The 18980-nt window shown below is 47.5% G+C and overlaps 1 protein-coding gene across 3 annotated transcripts in view; it reads left to right on the forward strand.

Moving 5' to 3' along the window:
• Positions 1-11226: 11226 nt before the first annotated feature.
• The window catches only part of LOC116966021 (keratin, type I cytoskeletal 13-like), a 31664-nt gene continuing 23910 nt past the window's right edge, over positions 11227-18980 (forward strand). For all 3 annotated transcript variants that reach the window (XM_033012148.1, XM_033012149.1, XM_033012147.1), the window contains exons 1-4: positions 11227-11552; positions 15516-15598; positions 17552-17708; positions 18600-18761. In XM_033012148.1, the coding sequence (XP_032868039.1) occupies positions 11265-11552; positions 15516-15598; positions 17552-17708; positions 18600-18761 (690 nt within the window). In that variant the 5' untranslated portion in view covers positions 11227-11264. The remainder of the gene's footprint in view (positions 11553-15515; positions 15599-17551; positions 17709-18599; positions 18762-18980) is intronic.

An 18980-nucleotide genomic window follows, 5' to 3' on the forward strand; every position in this document is an offset into this window, starting at 1 on the left:
GTTTTGCATACCACAGCCAAGGTATGCAAAGAGTGGCCACATAAAGGACGTTGACAAAGTTACAAAATATTTATCCCCAATGGTCCCTCATTGTTCTAAGTAGCCCCCACCACGCCATGTTCCTCTTTGTTTAGTTTAGTTTAGAGACACAGCACAGAAACAGGCCCTTCGGCCCACTGAGTCCGTGCCGACCAGCGATCCCCGTACACAACCACTATCCTACCCACCCGGGACAATTTACAATTCACCGAAACCAATTAACCTACAAACATGCACGTCTTTGGAATGCGGGAGGAAACTGGAACACCCGGAGAAAACCCACTCGGTCACGGAGAGAACGTTCAAACTCCGTACAGACAGCGCCCTTAGTCAGGATCGAACCCTGGTCTCTTGCTCAGTAAAGCCCCTGTCCCACTTAGGAAACCTGAACGGAAACCTCTGGAGACTTTGTGCCCCACCCAAGGTTTCCGTGTGGTTCCCGGAGGTTTTTGTCAGTCTCCCTACCTGCTTCCACTACCTGCAACCTCCGTCAACCACCTGCAACCTCCGGGAACCGCACGGAAACCTTGGGTGGGGCGCAAAGTCTCCAGAGGTTTCCATTCAGGTTTCCTAAGTGGGACAGGGGCATTAAGGCAGCAACTCTAGCGCTGTGCCACTGTGCCGCCCCTATCAAATTTTATTTACGCCTCTTTGTTCTCGGAGGCTCTTCCCCACGCTGGGTTCCTCTTTTGTTCTCAAAGATAGTCACAAAATGCTGAAGTAACTCAGCGGGACAGGCAGCATCTCTGGAGAGGAGGAATGGGTGACGTTTCGGGTCGAGGCCCTTCTTCGGTCTAAGAGTCCTCTTTGTTCTCGGTAGCCGGGACCTTTGGCAGAGTTTGTTCTGGTGGGACGTGGGGGGCAGTGTGTGTTCCTGACCCCAGCCGTGGTCTGTGGGAGGGTCTATTGTGACCGGGGTGGTAGTGGGTGAGTGTGCTTCCTGCACAGATGTGATCGATATGTGAGTCAGCGTCTGTGGTGAGTCGGAAGATGTGCTGACAGGCCTCTGCATTCCTTCCTCCCAGCGACGGGTGGGACGGCTAGAATAACAAACAAAAATCCAGTCAACTCTACCTCCCGGCTAGTCTCCTGAAACGTGTCGATTCCCGCTGAGGGTGTGAATCCACAAAGCATGGGAGAATCACAGACACCTCCACCACACACACACACAGAGACACACACACACACACACACACACACAGAGACACACACAGAGACACACACAGAGACACACACACACACACACACACACACACACACACACACACACACACACACACACACACACACACACACACACACACACACACACACACACACACATACACACATGCACACACATACACATAGACACACACACATACACACACAGACACACACAAATACAACACACACACACACACACCCACACCCACACATAGACATCTCCCTCATGCCCACACACCGTGTCACCCACACATACATCCCAACTTGTCACATACAAGCACACAGGTACGCTTAAATCACCTGCTTCAATGACTACATACTGTGGCATTTAAACCCACCATAATGCAATACCACAAGAGAGTGGTTGAGGGGGGAATCAAATCTTGCCTCAGGAATGACCTTGTTGCTTCAGCTTGCCCGTGGCGACTCAGGGCCACAACAGACACTGTCTCACTGGCTCCTCTCTCTGCTCGGGACCAGTGAAGGGCCACACGGCTGTTGTTCATTGACTACAGCGCTGCGTTCAACACCATCACCCCCTCCAAACTCACCACCAGAACCTGGACCTCGATACCTCCCTGGATCCTCGACCTCCCCATCGAGAGACCTCGGTAACCGGGATCAGGAACATCTTCTTGAAGATAGACGCAAAGTGCTGGAGTAGCTCAGCGGGATAGGCAGCATGTGTAGGGAGAGGGAATGGGTGACGTTTGGGGTCGAGACCCTTCTGCAGACTGAGCATCTTGTCTCTGACCATTAATGCAGTTGCATTCCAGGGCTGCATGCCTGTGCCTCTGCTGCACCCTCTTTACATGCATGACCCCTTGGTTAAGCAAAGCTCCAGTGTCACCGACATATTTGCTGACTGCACCACTATGGTTGGCTGTAATACGGGTGGTGAGGAGTCAGTGTATCGGAGAGAGATAGAACCGCAGCTGCACAGGTGGACTATCTCCTGGGCAGGTATCTGAACACTTGGACACTTGGACAGGCACGGTGGTGCAGCGATAGAGTTGCTGCCTTACAGCGCCAGAAACCCGGGTCCCATCCCGACTATGGGTGCGATCTGTATGGAGTTTGTACGTACGTTCTCCTAGTGACCTGCGTGGGTTTCCTCCGGGTGCTCCGGTTTCCTCCAACACTCCAAAAGACGTACAGGTTCGTAGGTTATTTGGGTTGTGAATCGTAAATTGTCCCTAGTGTGTGTAGGATATTGCTAATGTACGGGGTGATTGTCGGTCAATGCTGACTCAGTGGGGAGAAGGACCAGTTTGGTGCTGTATCTCTCAAGTCTGAAAAAAGGGGAACCTCTTCGCTGATACTCAGCTGTTAGCCAGCATGTGTGGAGAAAGAAAGAATAGATAACATCTGAGGTTGAGGCAACTGAATATCTCGGAGAAAACCCACACAGGTCACAGGGAGAATGTACAAACTCTGTACAGACAGCAGCAGTAGTCAGGATTGAACCCGGGTACCTGGCTTTGTAAGGCAGCACCTCTACCGCCCCTTATTCATGTGTCTGCCTCAATGTCTCTTAAACACAGAGATTGTATCTGAATCACTACCTGCCTGGTAGCATGTTCCAAATATCAAATACTCTCTGTGCAATGAAGCTTATGCTTCAGATCTTGTTCCCTGCTTTTCTTTCAACACATCATATCTGCCATCTTTTGGTCAATTTGCATAACCCATCTTTAGATTTGCACATTCATTGTGCTTTTGCCTAACCTGTTACCCCACCTCTCTTGGTATCACCTGCTGGTATCACCAAACTGGAATGGGTTACACTTAGTTTCTTCGTTCTCAGGTAACTCGTTGAGGTAGATTACAGCAAACTGCCGTCCAAGGTTAGAGCCCTGTGGCGTCTCACCTGTCCACCTTGCTGGCTTGCATACAACGCTTCAATCTTCACTCAGGACTTCCGCTTGTTCAGCAGCCCATTGTCCATGGGGACCTAAGATAGACACAAAATGCTCGAGTAATGGGCCTGGCCCACTTGGCGATTGTTTAGGCAATTGCCGGTGACTGTCAGAGTCAAGTCAAGTCAATTTTATTTCTAGAGCACATTTAAAAACAGCTCTCATTGACCAAAGTGCTTTACATCAGTGCAGGTACTAACGTGCTACATACAGTTGTATATAGATCTAACATTACATATATAAATACATACATACAGTGCTCCCTCAGAGGACCTCAAGAAAGGCTTGTGAGTAGAAATAAGTTTTAAGTCTCGACTTAAAAGTTGATGGAGGGGGCAGTTCTGATGGGAAGAGGGATGCTGTTCCACAGTCTAGGAGCTGCAACCACAAAGGCGCGGTCGCCCCTGAGCTTATGCCTGGACCGCGGGATGGTCAGTAACCCCAAGTGGGCCGATCTGAGGGACCTGGAGGTGGTGTGGTGGGAAAGCAGATTTTGGATGTAGGTGGGGGCAAGCCCGTTAAGGGCTTTGTAAACAAAAGGAAGGAGCTTGACTATTGTCATAGTCATAGCAGGTCGCCGAAAAACCGGCGACAACCTACGTCACCCTGGCAACTTCCTCCGACAGCCCCAACGTCAGGAGAAGTCAAGCTACGCTCATTGTAGTCAAACCCACTGTCGGCGAGAGATCTTCAGCATGTTGAAAATTTAGCGGCAACCAGAAAGACGCTACGAGTTTTTGCCCGACTGAGGGGACGACTCCCAGCGATCACCGCCGAACATGTGGCGATAAACCAGTCGCCTGTAGTTCCCTAAAAAAATGGCCTAAGTGGGACAGGCCCATAACTCAGCAGAACAGGCAGCATCGCTGGAGATAAGGAATGGGTGACTTTTCAGGTCGAGACCTGTATTCAGACTCTTCCCTGCATACTTGGTCTCTTATGTTTAAAGAGAACCTATTTCTAACAGCCCTGTTCAGCAGCAAAATAAAGCATGTAACCCCTCTCTCCCACTAATCACACAATCCCTAAATTAGACTGTTTGCTGCAAGTAGAATACTTTTTGATTAATAGAATATAGAATACTTAGTTCCTCCAGTTTATTGTCCCCCCCCCCTCTTTTTACTTTCAGTCTGAAGAAGGATTCCGACCTGAAACGTCAATAGACAATAGACAATAGGTGCAGGAGTAGGCCATTCGGCCCTTCGAGCCAGCACCGCCATTCAATGTGATCATGGCTGATCATCCCCAATCAGTACCCCATTCCTGCCTTCTCCCCATATCCCCTGACTCCGCTATCTTTAAGAGCCCTATCTAGCTCTCTCCTGAAAGTGTCCAGAGAACCGGCCTCTGAGGCAGAGAATTCCACAGACTCACAACTCTCTGTGAGAAAAAGTGTTTCCCCGTCTCCGTGCTAAATTGCTTCCCCTTATTCTTAAATTGTGGCCCCTGGTTCTGGACCCCCAACATCGGGAACATGTTTCCTGCCTCTAGCGTGTCCAAACCCTTAATAATCTTATATGTTTCAATAAGATATCCTCTCATCCTTCTAAACTCCACAGTGTACAAGTTGCTCCATTCTCTCAGCATATGACAGTCCTGCCATCCCGGGAATTAACCTTGTAAACCTACGCTGCACTTCCTCAATAGCAAGAATGTCCTTCCTCAAATTAGAGGACCAAAACTGCACACAATACTCCAGGTGTGGTCTCACTATGGCCCTGTACAACTGCAGAAGGACCTCTTTGCTCCTATACTCAACTCCTCTGGTTATAAAGGCCAACATGCCATTCGCTTTCTTCACTACCTGCTGAACCTGCATCACCAATACTTTTTCTACAGGGATGCTGCCTGACCTGCTGGGTTACTTAAGTTACTCCAGCATTTTGTGTCTATCTTCAGTAGAACACTAACATCCCACTTAAAACCATGGTAGCAAGAAATAATGAGGGTGTATGAGAATCACCTTCTCATTTACACATTCAACCACACACACACACACACACACACATATATAACACACATGCACACACACACATACACACACATATATAACACCCACGCACACATATACACACATATATAACACACACGCACACACACATATGCACACACACATATATAACACGCACACACACGTATAGCACGCACACATAATACACATAATACACATTCATATCACACACAAAACACACACGCATAACATGGTATGAATGTGCACACCTCCAGATTCAGGGACAGTTTCTTCCCAGCTGTTATCAGGCAACTGAACCATCCTACCACAACTAGAGAGCGGTCCTGAACTACTATCTACCTCATTGGTGACCCTCGGACTATCTTTGATCGGACTTGGTACACATGACAATAAACTAAACTGAATCTAAAATTGAAACTAAAACTGTGCGTAAATACACACACAGAGCACACATGCGCGCATACATACACACACAGAGCACACATGCGCGCATACACACTTAAGCTCACACATGCACAAGCACACGCGCTCATGCACACTCGCAGGCACATACGCACACACATGCATGCACACAAAAAACACACACACAAACACTGACCTGAACACACACATGCACGCACACACATCCTCGCACACACAAACACTGACCTGAACACACACACACACACACAAACACTGGCCTGAACACAAACACTGACCTGAACACACACACACACACACAGTAGATGCGTATGTGTGTGTATATGTATGCGTATATGTATGTATAAGTATGCACACACACACACACACACACACACACACACACACACACACACACACACACACACACACACACACACACACACACACACACACACACACACACACACACACACACACACACACACACACACAGAGTAGATGCTGGAAAATCGAAGAAGGCTTTCGGGCCAAAACATTGCCTATCTCCTTCGCTCCATAGATGCTGCTGCACCCGCTGAGTTTCTCCAGCATTTTTGTGTACCACACATGCACATACATGCGCGCAGTAAAAATGTCAAAGCATAAGGTCACACACAAACACAAGTGTCCAAGCAGACCTACATAAGTTGACCAAAACTCAATCGCAACTCAATTACCCCATATACAAATAATGCCTGATGTTTGCTTCAGTCACAGTGAAATTGTTATTGAGACATCAAACCCCAGAAAATAATCTGTGATTAGGCAACACAGCTCAAAACGTTTCTCAAATAGACTTGCACCTGGAGGCTTCTATTCAAAGGGCATGCATTCTCAGTCAGTTCTGTGAGAACAATGGTTTGTGCTGTTTCCCATCCACCTGGTTCCTGAGCGAACATGTCCTGGGGCTTAAGTGCCCAACCCAGTGAATATTTTCCCTCTGCTCAATATACAGTTGCCTTCAGCAAAACACAAAACACTATTACAACACAGAGGAACTAGCAGCAAATGATACTTCGGGTCTGGACCCTTCTTCAGACTGAATTTACTGGAGTTTAGAAGGATGAGGGGAAATCTTATGGAAACATATAAAATTATAAAAAGACTGGACAAGCTAGATGCAGGAAATATGTTCCCAATGTTGGGCGAGTCCAGAACCAGGGGCCACAGTCTTAGAATAAAGGGCAGGCCATTTAAGACTGAGGTGAGGAAACACGTTTCCACCCAGGGAATTGTCTATTTGTGGAATTCCCTACCACAGAGGGCAGTGGAGGCCAAATCACTGGATGGATTTAAGAGAGAGTTAGATAGAGCTCTAAGGGCTAGTGGAATCAAGGGATATGGGGAGAAGGCAGGCACGGGTTATTGATTGGGGACGATCAGCCATGATCACAATGAATGGCGGTGCTGGTTCGAAGGGCCGAATGGCCTCCTCCTGCACCTATTATCTATGTTTCTATGTTTCTATGAATGAGAAAAGTCCCGACTCATAAAGCGTTTAGTTTAGTTTAATTCAGTCTGAAGAAGGGTCTCGACCCGAAACGCCACCCATTCCTTCTCTTCAGAGACGCTGCCTGTCCCGCTGAGTTACTCCAGCACTTTGTGTCTATCTAAACTAAACAATTCTAAACAAAAAGGTGAACACACACACCTCCAGATTCAGGGACGGCTTCTTCCCAGCTGTTATCAAGCAACTGAACCATCCTATCACCAACCAGAGGGTGTTTCTGACATCCTGTCTAACTGATTGGAGAACTTCGGGCTATCTTTAGTTAGACATTACTGGACTTTATTTAGCATTTAATGCCATTCCCTTTATCCTGTATCTGTACACTGTGGACGGCTTGATTGCAAACATACAGGAGAAACTCAGCGGGTGAGGCAGCATCTATGGAGCGAAGGAAATAGGCAACGTTTCGTCCCGAAACGTTGCCTATTTCCTTCGCTCCATAGATGCTGCCTCATCCGCTGAGCTTCTCCAGCATTTTTGTCTACCTTCGATTTTCCAGCATCTGCAGTTCCTTCTTAAACATTGATTGTAATCATGTATAGTCTATCTGCTGACTGGATAGCATGCAATAAAGAGGTTTTCTCGGTACCTGTGAACTAAACTAAATTGATGGAGTCTGAAGAAGGGTTCCGAGCCGAAACGTCACCCATCCATTTTCCACCAGAGATGCTGCCTGACCCGCTGAGTTACTCCAGAACTTTGTGTCTATCTATAGATTGGAGTCAATGGTGGGGAGTCTGGGTCTGTGTGTTGGACGGGTCTACACCCATTGGAGATTTGGAGCTCTGAGAGTAGATGAAATCTTAGCTTACCTTGTTACTGAGCAGTGGGACAGCATTGTTCCAACGCATTCAATCATCCCAGTGCTTACCCGTGCCTGGACTTGCAGTATTCGTTAGCTCAAGTGCTGATTGTGCTTTGCATTTCTGTAGCCAGCAGGCTTGGATGCAGCTGCTTTTTTGGGTTGCTTTTGTGCTAATATAGTAATATCCTGCAACTAGGACCTGGTGATTAATGGATTGTAAATTCAGAGGCAAGGGTGCGGCTCAACTTGTGCCAGAGATCCTGTAGATACAGAATTCGTTAACTGCCACTCCCTGCCAAATCTCACATACTTCCCTGCTCTCTCTGTCTCTCTCTCTCTCTGTCCCTCTCTCTGTCCCCCTCTCTCTCTCTCTGACTTCACACACTCTCTCTCTCCTTTATATCTTCCTCTCTCCAATCTGCAGCAGCCGGGTCCACCGTAGAGGCTATTCAATGGCGCAGCGCCAGAGACATGGGTTCGATCCTAACTTCAGGCGCTGTCTGTACGGAGTTTGCACGTTCTCCCTGCGAACACGTAGGTTTCCTTAAGGTGCTCTAGTTTCCTACCACATCCCAAAGACGTGCGGGTTTGTAGCTTAATTGGCCATCTTGTACATCCTCCCTAGTGTGTGAGTGGATGGGAAAGTGGGAAAGATGGAAAATGATCAGTGGTCAGAGTGGACTCTGGGGCCTGTTTCCATGTCGTATCTTTCAATCAATTAAATTAATCAATCATGGACAGCACGGTGGTAGAGTTGTTGCCTCACAGCGCCAGAGACCCGGGTTCGATCCTGACTACGGGTGCTGTCTGTACGGAGTTTGTACGTACTGCCCGTGATCTGTGTGGGTTTTGGACTGTTTGTGTCTTTTTTTTTTTGAGGCAAAGGAACTACAGAGGTGAAGTCTTCATTTTTTTTTTTTTTTTTAATATTTTATTTTATTAGAAGTAAGTACAGTCATATGGCACCAAAGTGCCTAATATATATTTTCATAATACATTTTATGTACAACTTCTTTTTTTTTTTATTACATTGAAAAAAGATTAGAATAAGAAAAAGAAGTTAGATAGTAAAGGATAGAAAGATGTGAAATATATAGTGTGTGAAGAAAGAAAACAAGTAAATGAAGAAAGTTGAGAGAGAAAATAGAGAAAAGAAAATAAAATAAAAAAGAAAAGGAGATCATTATTTATAATCTTGACCAACCCTCGTCCAGTCCTGAAACAGTTATTTTTTTACAATTGTGTTGCACCATATGATTCCAAAAAAACGACGAATGGTCTTCATTTTTAACGCACCTCAGGTGAGATTTGAACCAGCAACCCCTAGTATTTTCGCCAGGCCCAGCACTATCACATAATCCGTGTGGATTAATGATTAGTTTGCGTCTTGCATTAGATTCTCTAACTGACACTCTGACTGATGGTCGACTGGACTTGTATCCTCTGGAATTTGCAAGGATGAGAGGGTATCTTATAGAAACATATAAAATTCTTAAAGGATTGGACAGGCTAGATGCAGGAAAAAAATCCCTATTTTGGAGGCGTCCAGAGCCAGGGGTCACAGTTTAGGAATAAGGGGTCGGCCATTTAGGACTGAGATGAGGAAATACTTCTTCACCCAGAAAGTTGTGAATCTGTGGAATTCTCTGTCACAGAAGACAGTGGAGGCCAATTCACTGGGTGTTTTCAAGAGAGAGTTAGATTTGGCTCTCAGGGCTAAAGGAATCAGGGGATATGGGGGAAAAAAGCAGGAACGGGGTACTGATTTTAGATGATCAGCCATGATCACATTGAATGGTGGTGCTGGCTCGAAGGGCCAAATGGCCTACTCCTGCACCTATTTTACTATGATTCTATGCAGAAGGTTTGCCTGAATCCTGAAGAGTAAGGTTTCTACACGTACAAACAATCTTAAACTGTCAACCCAGCCCAATTAAAACAATTGCTATATGTGTGACCTCAGGTTCTTTATACTGAAGGCAGATAAATTAAACCAGAAATGCACAGAAACATAGAAACATAGATAGAAACATAGAAAATAGATGCAGGAGTAGGCCATTCGGCCCTTCGAGCCTGCACCGCCATTCGATATGATCATGGCTGATCATCCAATTCAGTATCCCACCCCTGCCTTCTCTCCATACCCCCTGATCCCTTTAGCCACGGGCCATTCAGCCCAACTGGTCATAATTCACATCAACCATTATATATGCAAATACTTCATGCCAAGTTTGTAGTTCTTGTTTAGTTTAGATACAGTGCAGAAACAGGCCCTTCGGCCCACCGAATCCGCACCGACCAGCGATCCCCGCACACGAACACTATCCTACACACACCAGGGACAATTAACAATTTTACAAAATCAACTTTCGTGACCCATGTCTCGGAACTACATGAAATTCTGCACAGATTTCGATTAAATATAATTGAGAAGGAAGGGGTGAGGTGGTGAGGGGGGTGGGGGTGAAGGGTTGGAGGTGAGAAAACGACTTGAAAAATGACAGGTACACAAAAAAGCTGGAGAAACTCAGCGGGTGCAGCAGCATCTATGGAGCGAAGGAAATAGGCAACGTTTCGGGCCGAAACCCTGCTTGATGCCTGTCGGGAATATGAAATGTGTAGGAAGGAACTGCAGATGCTGGTTTACACCGAAGATAGACGCAAAATGCTGGAGTAAAACTTAGCGAAACAGGCAACATCTCTGATGGTGGATTTCGGCCAGAAACATCACCTATTCCTTCTCTCCAGAGATGCTGCTGCCTGTCCCGCTGAGTTACTCCAGCATTTTATGTGTCTATCCTCTGGGGGGGGGGGGGGGGGGGGGGGGGGGGGAATGATTCTGGGGGAAAGATTCTGGTCAACCTAAGGGACACAAAAAAGCTGGAGAAACTCAGCGGGTCAGGCATCATCATCTCTGGAGAGAAGGAATAGGTGATGTTTCTGGATCCTCCCGACTCTCCCCACCCAGGTTCTGTCCTATCAATTGCTCCCACCACCTCCCCGCACCGCTCCTCCCTGCAGGCTTCGATCCAATGAAGGGTGGAGGTGGGAGGGGAGAGGGAGATGCAGGTGTATAAAGGCAAGAGCAGGGCGGTGGCGATACTTCACTCGGGATTCAACGCGTCTGGGTTTTGTGTTTTGCTTTCAACGCATCTCTTCTCGCTCTATCTCTCGCAAGCTCCAACCGTGTCCATGGCTAGTCGCATTCACAGATATGCTCAAAGCGCAGTCACCCCTTCGAGGAGTGGCCGGTCTAGCAGTAGCAGGACATTCACGGTGCAATCCAGGGGATCCGGCGGTGGATGGGCTTCGGGTGGCCGCAGCATGGGCGGTGGTGGTGGTGTTGGTGGTGGGTATGGCTTGTCCAGTGCGATGGGCATGGGCATAGGCAGTGGCTATAGCGGTGGCATGGCCATTGGTAGCGGTAGCGGTATCAGCTCATCATCCTTCATGAGTGGGGGCATGGGGCTGGTCGGCAACGAGAAGAACGCCATGCAGAACCTGAACGACCGCCTGGCTAACTACCTCGCCAAGGTCCAGCAGTTGGAACAATCCAACAAGGAACTGGAGATTCAAATCCGCGAGTTTGCATCCAGCAACACCATCGATGGCTTCGACTGGTCGAAGTATGACCAGATCATCCCTCCGCTGCAATCCCAGGTATGTGGCGATTCTTAGATAGACACAACCGGCCGGAGTTAACCAGCAGGCAGCATCTCCCCACCTGCCCACGTCCCGCTCCCCCAGGGGTCGAGTCTTGTCCCACATCCCAGGTCGATCACACATTTGCACCAACCAGCGTCCGCGGGTCCTTGTTTCAACAGCAAAGGTCCAACATTGGACACCACAAAGACACGAAATGCTAGAGTAATGGAAACATAGAAAATAGGTGCAGGAGGAGGCCATTCGGCCCTTCGAGCCTGCACCCCCATTCGATATGATCATGGCTGATCATCCAACTCAGTATCCTGTACCTGCCTTCTCTCCATACCCCCTGATCCCTTTTGCCACAAGGGCCACATCTAACTCCCTCTTAAATATAGCCAATGAACTGTGGCCTCAACTACCTTCTGTGGCAGAGAATTCCACAGATTCACCACTCTCTGTGTGAAAAATGATTTTCTCATCTCGGTCCTAAAATACTTCCCTCTTATCCTTAAACTGTGACCCCCTAGTTCTGGACTTCCCCAAGGTTCCCGGAGGTTTTTGTCAGTCTCCCTTCCTGCTTCCACTACCTGCAACCTCCGGGAACTGCACGGAAACCTTGGGTGGGGCACAAAGTCTCCAGAGGTTTCCGTTCAGGTTTCCTAAGTGGGACAGGGGCAGTACTCAGCGGGACAGGCAGTATCTCAGGAGAGAAGGAATGGGTGATGTTTCAGGCCAAGACTCTTCTTTGGTCAACAAGAAAAGTCACCCATTCCTTCTCTCCAGAGCTGTCCAGTTCAGTTTATTGCCACGTGTACCGAGGTACAGTGAAACACTTTTTCTTTTAGTCAGCAGAAAGACAATACAGAATTACAATCGATTGTTTAAGAAGGAACTGCAGATGCTGGAAAATCGAAGGTACACAAAAATGCTGGAGAAACTCAGCGGGTGCAGCAGCATCTATGGAGCGAAGGAGATAGGCAACGTTTCAGGCTGAAACCCTTCGGCTATCCACAGTGTACAGATACATGATAGGGGAATAACATTTAGTGCAAGGTAAACCAGCAAAGTCCGATCAAGGATAGTCCGAGGGTCACCAATGAGGTAGATAGTAGTTCAGGACTGCTCTCTGCTTGTGGTAGGATGATTCAGTTGCCTGATAACAGCTGGGAAGAATTTGACCCTGAATATGTTTGGGTGCGTTTTCACACTTCTATACCTTTAGCCCGATGGGAGAGGGGAGAAAAGGGAGTGGCCAGGGTGTGACTCGCCCTTGATTATGCTGCTGGCCTTGCCGGGGCAGCGTGAGGTGTCAATGGAAGGGAAGTTGGTTTGTGTAGGAAGGAACTGCAGACGCTGGTTTAAACCGAAGATAGCCAGAAAAAGAAGGATTCTCTGGAGAGAAGGAATGGGTGACGTTTCAGGTCGAGACCCATCTTCAGACTGGTTTGTGTGATGGTCTGGGCTGCCATTCCAAAGACGGGCGGGGTTGCAGGTTAGATTGCCCCTGGTGCGTAGGGAGTGGATGAGAAAGTGGGATTTGAATTTGAATTTGAATTGATTTTATTAGAGGCAGTGCATATTAATGAACATTTGCATGTAATATGCAAGATTGTAGCCAGTAGCTAATTTCCATCTTTAGTCCCAACACAAGGTAAACACATCCCAAACAAGGTAAAAACAAAAGACAAAAACAAAAACAAAACAAACAATAAATTAAAAAAGTAGCAATAATTTTTTCCTATATCATATTACCTATATCATATTACCATATGATAATTTTAAGGTAGATTATGATTGTAATTTTGATTTTGCAGTAACCATGTTTTTAGATGTTTGGTAAATGAGGTAAGGGTTGGCAGATCCCGTATGACGTATGGTATCGTGTTCCAGGTCTGCGATGCTCGATATGAAAATACTGACTGCCCAAAGACACTTTTCCTAAACGGAACTATACAATCACCCCTGGAGGCTGCTCTTGTCGACCTATTTGTGTTTTTCTTTATGAAGTCCTTTAACGGAGGTGGGGATAGTCTACGGAAGATTTTGTAAACCAAAATCGAGTCCGAATATTTTATTAGCATAGCATAGAACAGTGCGAATGGGTGATCGATGGTCGGCGTGGACACAGTGGGTTGAAATGCCTGTTTCCATGCTGTGTCTTTCAATCAATCATTCAAACATCAATACTAAAGCATTTTAAAGGACACGCAGTCACAGAGTGCTGGAGTAACTCAGCAGGTCAGGCAGCATCTCTGGAGAACGTGGATAGGTTTAAGTTCTGATGAAGGGTCCCAGCGCAAAACATCGCCTGTCCATGTTCTCCGGAGTTGCTGTCTGACCGGTTCAGTTGAGTTTAGAGATACAGTGCAGAAACAGTCCCTTCGGCCCAACGAGTCAATGCCGACCAGCGAGTGTGGGGGGGAACCGGAGATCTCCGAGAAAACCCACGCAGGTCACAGGGAGAACGTGCAAACTCTGTACAGACAGCACCCGTAGTCAGGATCGAACCCGGGTCGCTGGCGCTGTAAGACAGCAACTCTACCGCTGCGCCACCGTGCGGAGTTACTCCAGCACTTTGAGTATTTTTTTTTGCAGTAAGATTTGCATAATCTTTGCATAGGGCCTCGCCCCATTGTCCGTCTACAGTAACTGCTCCTGATGTGGGAATCTCCTGTTTTATCTGCAACAAGCTTTAGATTTCTTGTGCAACTTTCGACGTTTTTCTTCCTTTAAGCATTATATTTTTGTTTTTTCCACCAAAATGAGCAGCACCACCATGTCCCAGTTGGTACTCCAACCCAATATCTGTGCCAATTCCATCTGTTTAGTTTAGTGTATAGATTCAGCGCCGAAACAGGCCCTTCGGCCCACCGGGTCCACACTGAACAGCGATCCCCGCACATTAACACTAACCTACACACACACTAGGGTGCTGGAGATAGGTGTGAAGCTGTTCTTTTCTCACAATAGTTGGTCCTAAAGGCATAAGTTAAAAGTGGTTGTTGTATATACCACAAAAGGAATGATGACATTCTTACTTGCTGCAGTTTTGCAAGCCCATAAATTCATAATTTCATGTACTAGGAGCAGGATTTGGCTATTCGGCCCATCAAGCCTCCTCCTCCATTCAATCCTCCATCAAATGATATCTTTAAGGTGGAGATTGACAGATTCTTGATCAGTACGAGGGTCAGGGGTTGTGTGGAGAAGGCTGGAGAATGGGGTTGAGAGGGAAAGATAGATCAGCCTGAAGAAGAAACGTCGCCCATTCCTTCTCTCTAGAGATGCTGCCTCTCCCGCTGAGTTACTCCAGCATTTTGTGTCGATTGAATGGTGTAGAGACTTGATGGGCTGAATGGCCTAATCCAGCTCCTAGAACCTATGAAAGGTTGCTCCAAAGTTGCTGTTTTTAAAGTAGGGAATTATTTGGTGTCAGGAGAGATGAGGATCCTGGGTACCAATGAGTGAGCGCAGTGCCCGGGGATCTTGGATAAAGGGTTTGGACTCTTGTTTGTCTTCCTCCATTGCCTTAGCCCAATGTCTTCAGCCCATGTGCCGAAGATGTCCTGGTTGGGTTGCTCCTAGGCCTGGCCAAGCTGGCCATCCGCGAGTCACGGCGCCATGCGGAAGAGGGCTCTGCCCGAGCCAGATGCTTGCCTCTTTACCGGGGTTATTTCCGCGCACGTGTGTGTTAGAAAGGGACTTCATTGTGTAGTAGTTCTTTAGTATATTTGTAGCATGGCTGTTTGGAAATTTAGTGTGTGAATAATTTGGTGATTTTGTAATATGGTGGTGGGCGTGCCACCACGGTTTTGTTTGTATCGTGATAGTAATTAAATATGTTATTTTTGATTTGAAAAAAAATATCTTCAGCTCAATGCCAACTCCTGTGATGGTGCTTCTGTTACTTCTCTCTGTTAATGGGACTACATGCTGTTGCTCGATCTCCAACCTCCTCCTTTTCATCTCTCCTAGATACAGCAAAGCATCATAGAGAACTCCACCATCGCCCTGGAGATTGACAATGCCAAGCTGGCAGCTGAGGACTTCCAAAGCAAGTGAGTATATACTCCCCCCCCCCAAACAAAAGGACGCGGAAGGGCACTGCGCTCACTCATTTTCAAGTTCAAGTTCAAGTGAGTTTATTGTCATGTGTCCCTGTATAGGACAATGAAATTCTTGCTTTGCTTCAGCACACAGAACATAGTAGGCATTTACTACAAAACAGATCAGTGTGTCCATATACCATTATATAAATATATACACACATGAATAAATAAACTGATAAAGTGCAAATAACAGAAAATGGGTTATTAATAATCAGAGTTTTGTCCGAGCCAGGTTTAATAACCTGATGACTGTGGGGAAGTAGCTATTCCTGAACCTGGTTGTTGCAGTCTTCAGGCTCCTGTACCTTCTACCTGAAGGTAGCAGGGAGATGAGTGTGTGGCCAGGATGGTGTGGGTCTTTGATGATGCTGCCAGCCTTTTTGAGGCAGCGACTGCGATAAATCCCCTCGATGGAAGGAAGGTCAGAGCCGATGATGGACTGGGCAGTGTTTTTACCCAGGACCCTCATCTGTCTTGACACTGCGCCTGACACCAAATAATTCCCTACTTTAAAAAGCAGCAACTTTGAAGCACCATTTCATAAGTTCTAGGAGCTGAATTAGGCCATTCAGCCCATCAAGTCTATACCATTCAATCGACAGAATGCTGGAGTAACTCAGCTGGGCAGGCAGCATCTCTGGAGAACGTCTACGGGTTACGTTTCGGATCGAGACCCTTCTTCAGACTGATTGTGCATGGGGGTGATGAAGCTGGAAGAGGTGGATGTTGTACAGTCTGGCAGTCTGAAGAAGGGTTTCGGCCCGAAACGTTGCCTATTTCCTTCGCTCCATAGATGCTGCTGCACCCGCTGAGTTTCTCCAGCATTTTTGTGTACCAAGTGATAGGTGAATACAGATGAAGTTGGGGGTGATAGGACAAAGGTTAGAGGTGAAAAGACAAATAGTGTGAGATGAGATGAGTGAAGAAGTCTAGTTCAGTATATTCTGTCACATGTTCCGAGGTACAGTGGAAAGCTTTTTTTTGTGTGCTACCCAGTCAGTGAAAACATATATATGCAAAATGTAAAACCAGACGAAAGAAGAAAAGATAGGAGAGGATAGAAGGTTTCCGTGTGGTTCCTGGAGGTTTTTGTCAGTCTCCCTACCTGCTTCCACTACCTGCAACCTCCGGGAACCGCACGGAAACCTTGGGTTGGGCGCAAAGTCTCCAGAGGTTTCCGTTCAGGTTTCCTAAGTGGGACAGGGGCATTAGAAGACAGCGCCAGAGAACCAGGTTTGCTCCTGACCACGGGTGTTTTCTGTAAGGAGTTTGTACGTTCTCCTAGTGACTGTGTGGGTTTTCTCCGGGTGCTCTGGTTTCCCCCAACCTTCAAAGACGTGCAGAGATTGGCATCGGTAAAATTGTCTCTAGCGTGTAGGAGAGTGTTAGTGCACAGAGCAATTGCTGGACAGTGCGCAAACGGGCCCTTCGGCCCACCAGCGAACACTAGCACTATCCTACACACAAGGGACGATTTACAATTGACAGAAGCCAAATAACCTACACAGCTGCAAGTCTATGGAGGAAGGTACACAAAATTGCTGGGGAAACTCAGCGGGTGCAGCAGCATCTATGGAGCGAAGGAAATAGGCGACGTCAATTACCGATGCCAATCTCTGGAGTCTATGGAGGATGCTGGCTTTACCTTGCACTAAACGTTATTCCCACATCAGGTGTCTATACACTGTAAATGGCTCGATCGTAATCATGTATTGTCTTTCCGCTGACTGGTTAGCATGCAATAAAAAGCTCTCCACTGTACCTGGGTACACGTGACAATAAACTAAACTGATCTTTGGTTGGGGTATCTCTAATGCCTAAAGAGTAACCCATGTTGACCCATGGTAATCCCACCTTGTCGCACGGCTTGGCACTGATGTGGTGTGTCTCTCTGCTATTCAGGTGGCAGACGGAACAGGGTCTCAGGCTGTCGGTGGAGGCCGACATTGATGGTCTCCACAATCTGAAGGCCAACTACCTGCAGTTACAGGAGAACCTGAATCAAGACATTTCCGGGCTGGAGGACGAGATCGCCTTCCTGAAGAAGAACCACGAGGAGGTGGGTGGCCACATTGCTGGGCACTGCTCCTGTTTGCAACAGCTTTTAAAAAAAATATATATATTTTAGTACACAGCACGGAAACAGGCCCACCGAGTCGGCACCGACCAGCGATCCCCGCACACTAACACTATCCTACACACGTTAGGGACAATTTACAATTATACCAAACCAATTAATCTACAAACCTGTACGTCTTTATGGGCGTTGTAGGAAACCGGAGATCTTGGAGAAAACTCACGGGGAGAACGTGCAAACTCCGTACAGACAGCACCCATAGTCAGGATTGAACCTGGGTCTCTGGCGCTGTGAGGCAGCAACTCTACCGCTGCACCACCGTGCCACCCATAGCTGAGTAAAGTATCTATCCATGGGGGGGGTGCTTGGTCACAGTCCCAGTGAATGGACCACTTCCGCTGTTGGATAGCCACAAAAACCAATGATATCCATACCCTATACATAGGGAATCACCAAGTATCATTCAACCATCCCAATGTATAAACAATAGACAATAGGTGCAGGAGTAGGCCATTCGGCCCTTCGACGCAACACTGCCATTCACAGAGATCATGACTGATCACCCACAATCAGTGTGGACCCCGTGACTGCCTGGCTGCTCTGGTTTCCTCCCACACTCCAAAGACGTACAAGGTTTGTAGTTAAATGATTTTGGTGAAAATTGTAAATTGTCCCTGGTGTATTGCATAGTGCTAGTGTTTGGGGTGATCGCTGGTCGGCACGGACTCGGTGGGCTGAAGGGCCTGTTTCCGTGCTGTATGTGTAGACTAAACTAAACTAGAGGTTCAGCACGTGCAGCGATGTTACACAGACATGGATGGAGGGATTCACTGGGGGTGGTCCTGACCCTGCCTCTGTTTCCATCTCTTTCAGGAGCTCAGGATGCTGCGGCAACAGAAGACACAGGACATAGAAGTGCAGGTGGACTCCGAACCAACTGAGAACTTGGATCAGATCCTGGCTGATCTCAGGGAGAAGTACTCCAAGCAAGCCAGTGACAACAAGGCAGCCATGGATGGATGGTACCAGGAGCAGGTAAGGATTAGACTGGCCGTTCACAACAGCTCAACCTCCACGATGCCCAAGCACTGCTCCATCTGGTGTGAGACTCCCTGAGGGAGGACACGGGGTTGTGGAGGACAGGTTGTCCACTGTGGCAGCTGGAGCTTCCTAACTGGGCATCTCCTGTCCGGCCCACGGCCTCACCACCCTCTCCCAGACTCCTGTATCCCGCAGACACTCCGACTCAACCAC

This window comes from Amblyraja radiata, chromosome 35, assembly GCF_010909765.2.
Source record: "Amblyraja radiata isolate CabotCenter1 chromosome 35, sAmbRad1.1.pri, whole genome shotgun sequence".
Lineage (NCBI taxonomy): Eukaryota > Metazoa > Chordata > Chondrichthyes > Rajiformes > Rajidae > Amblyraja > Amblyraja radiata.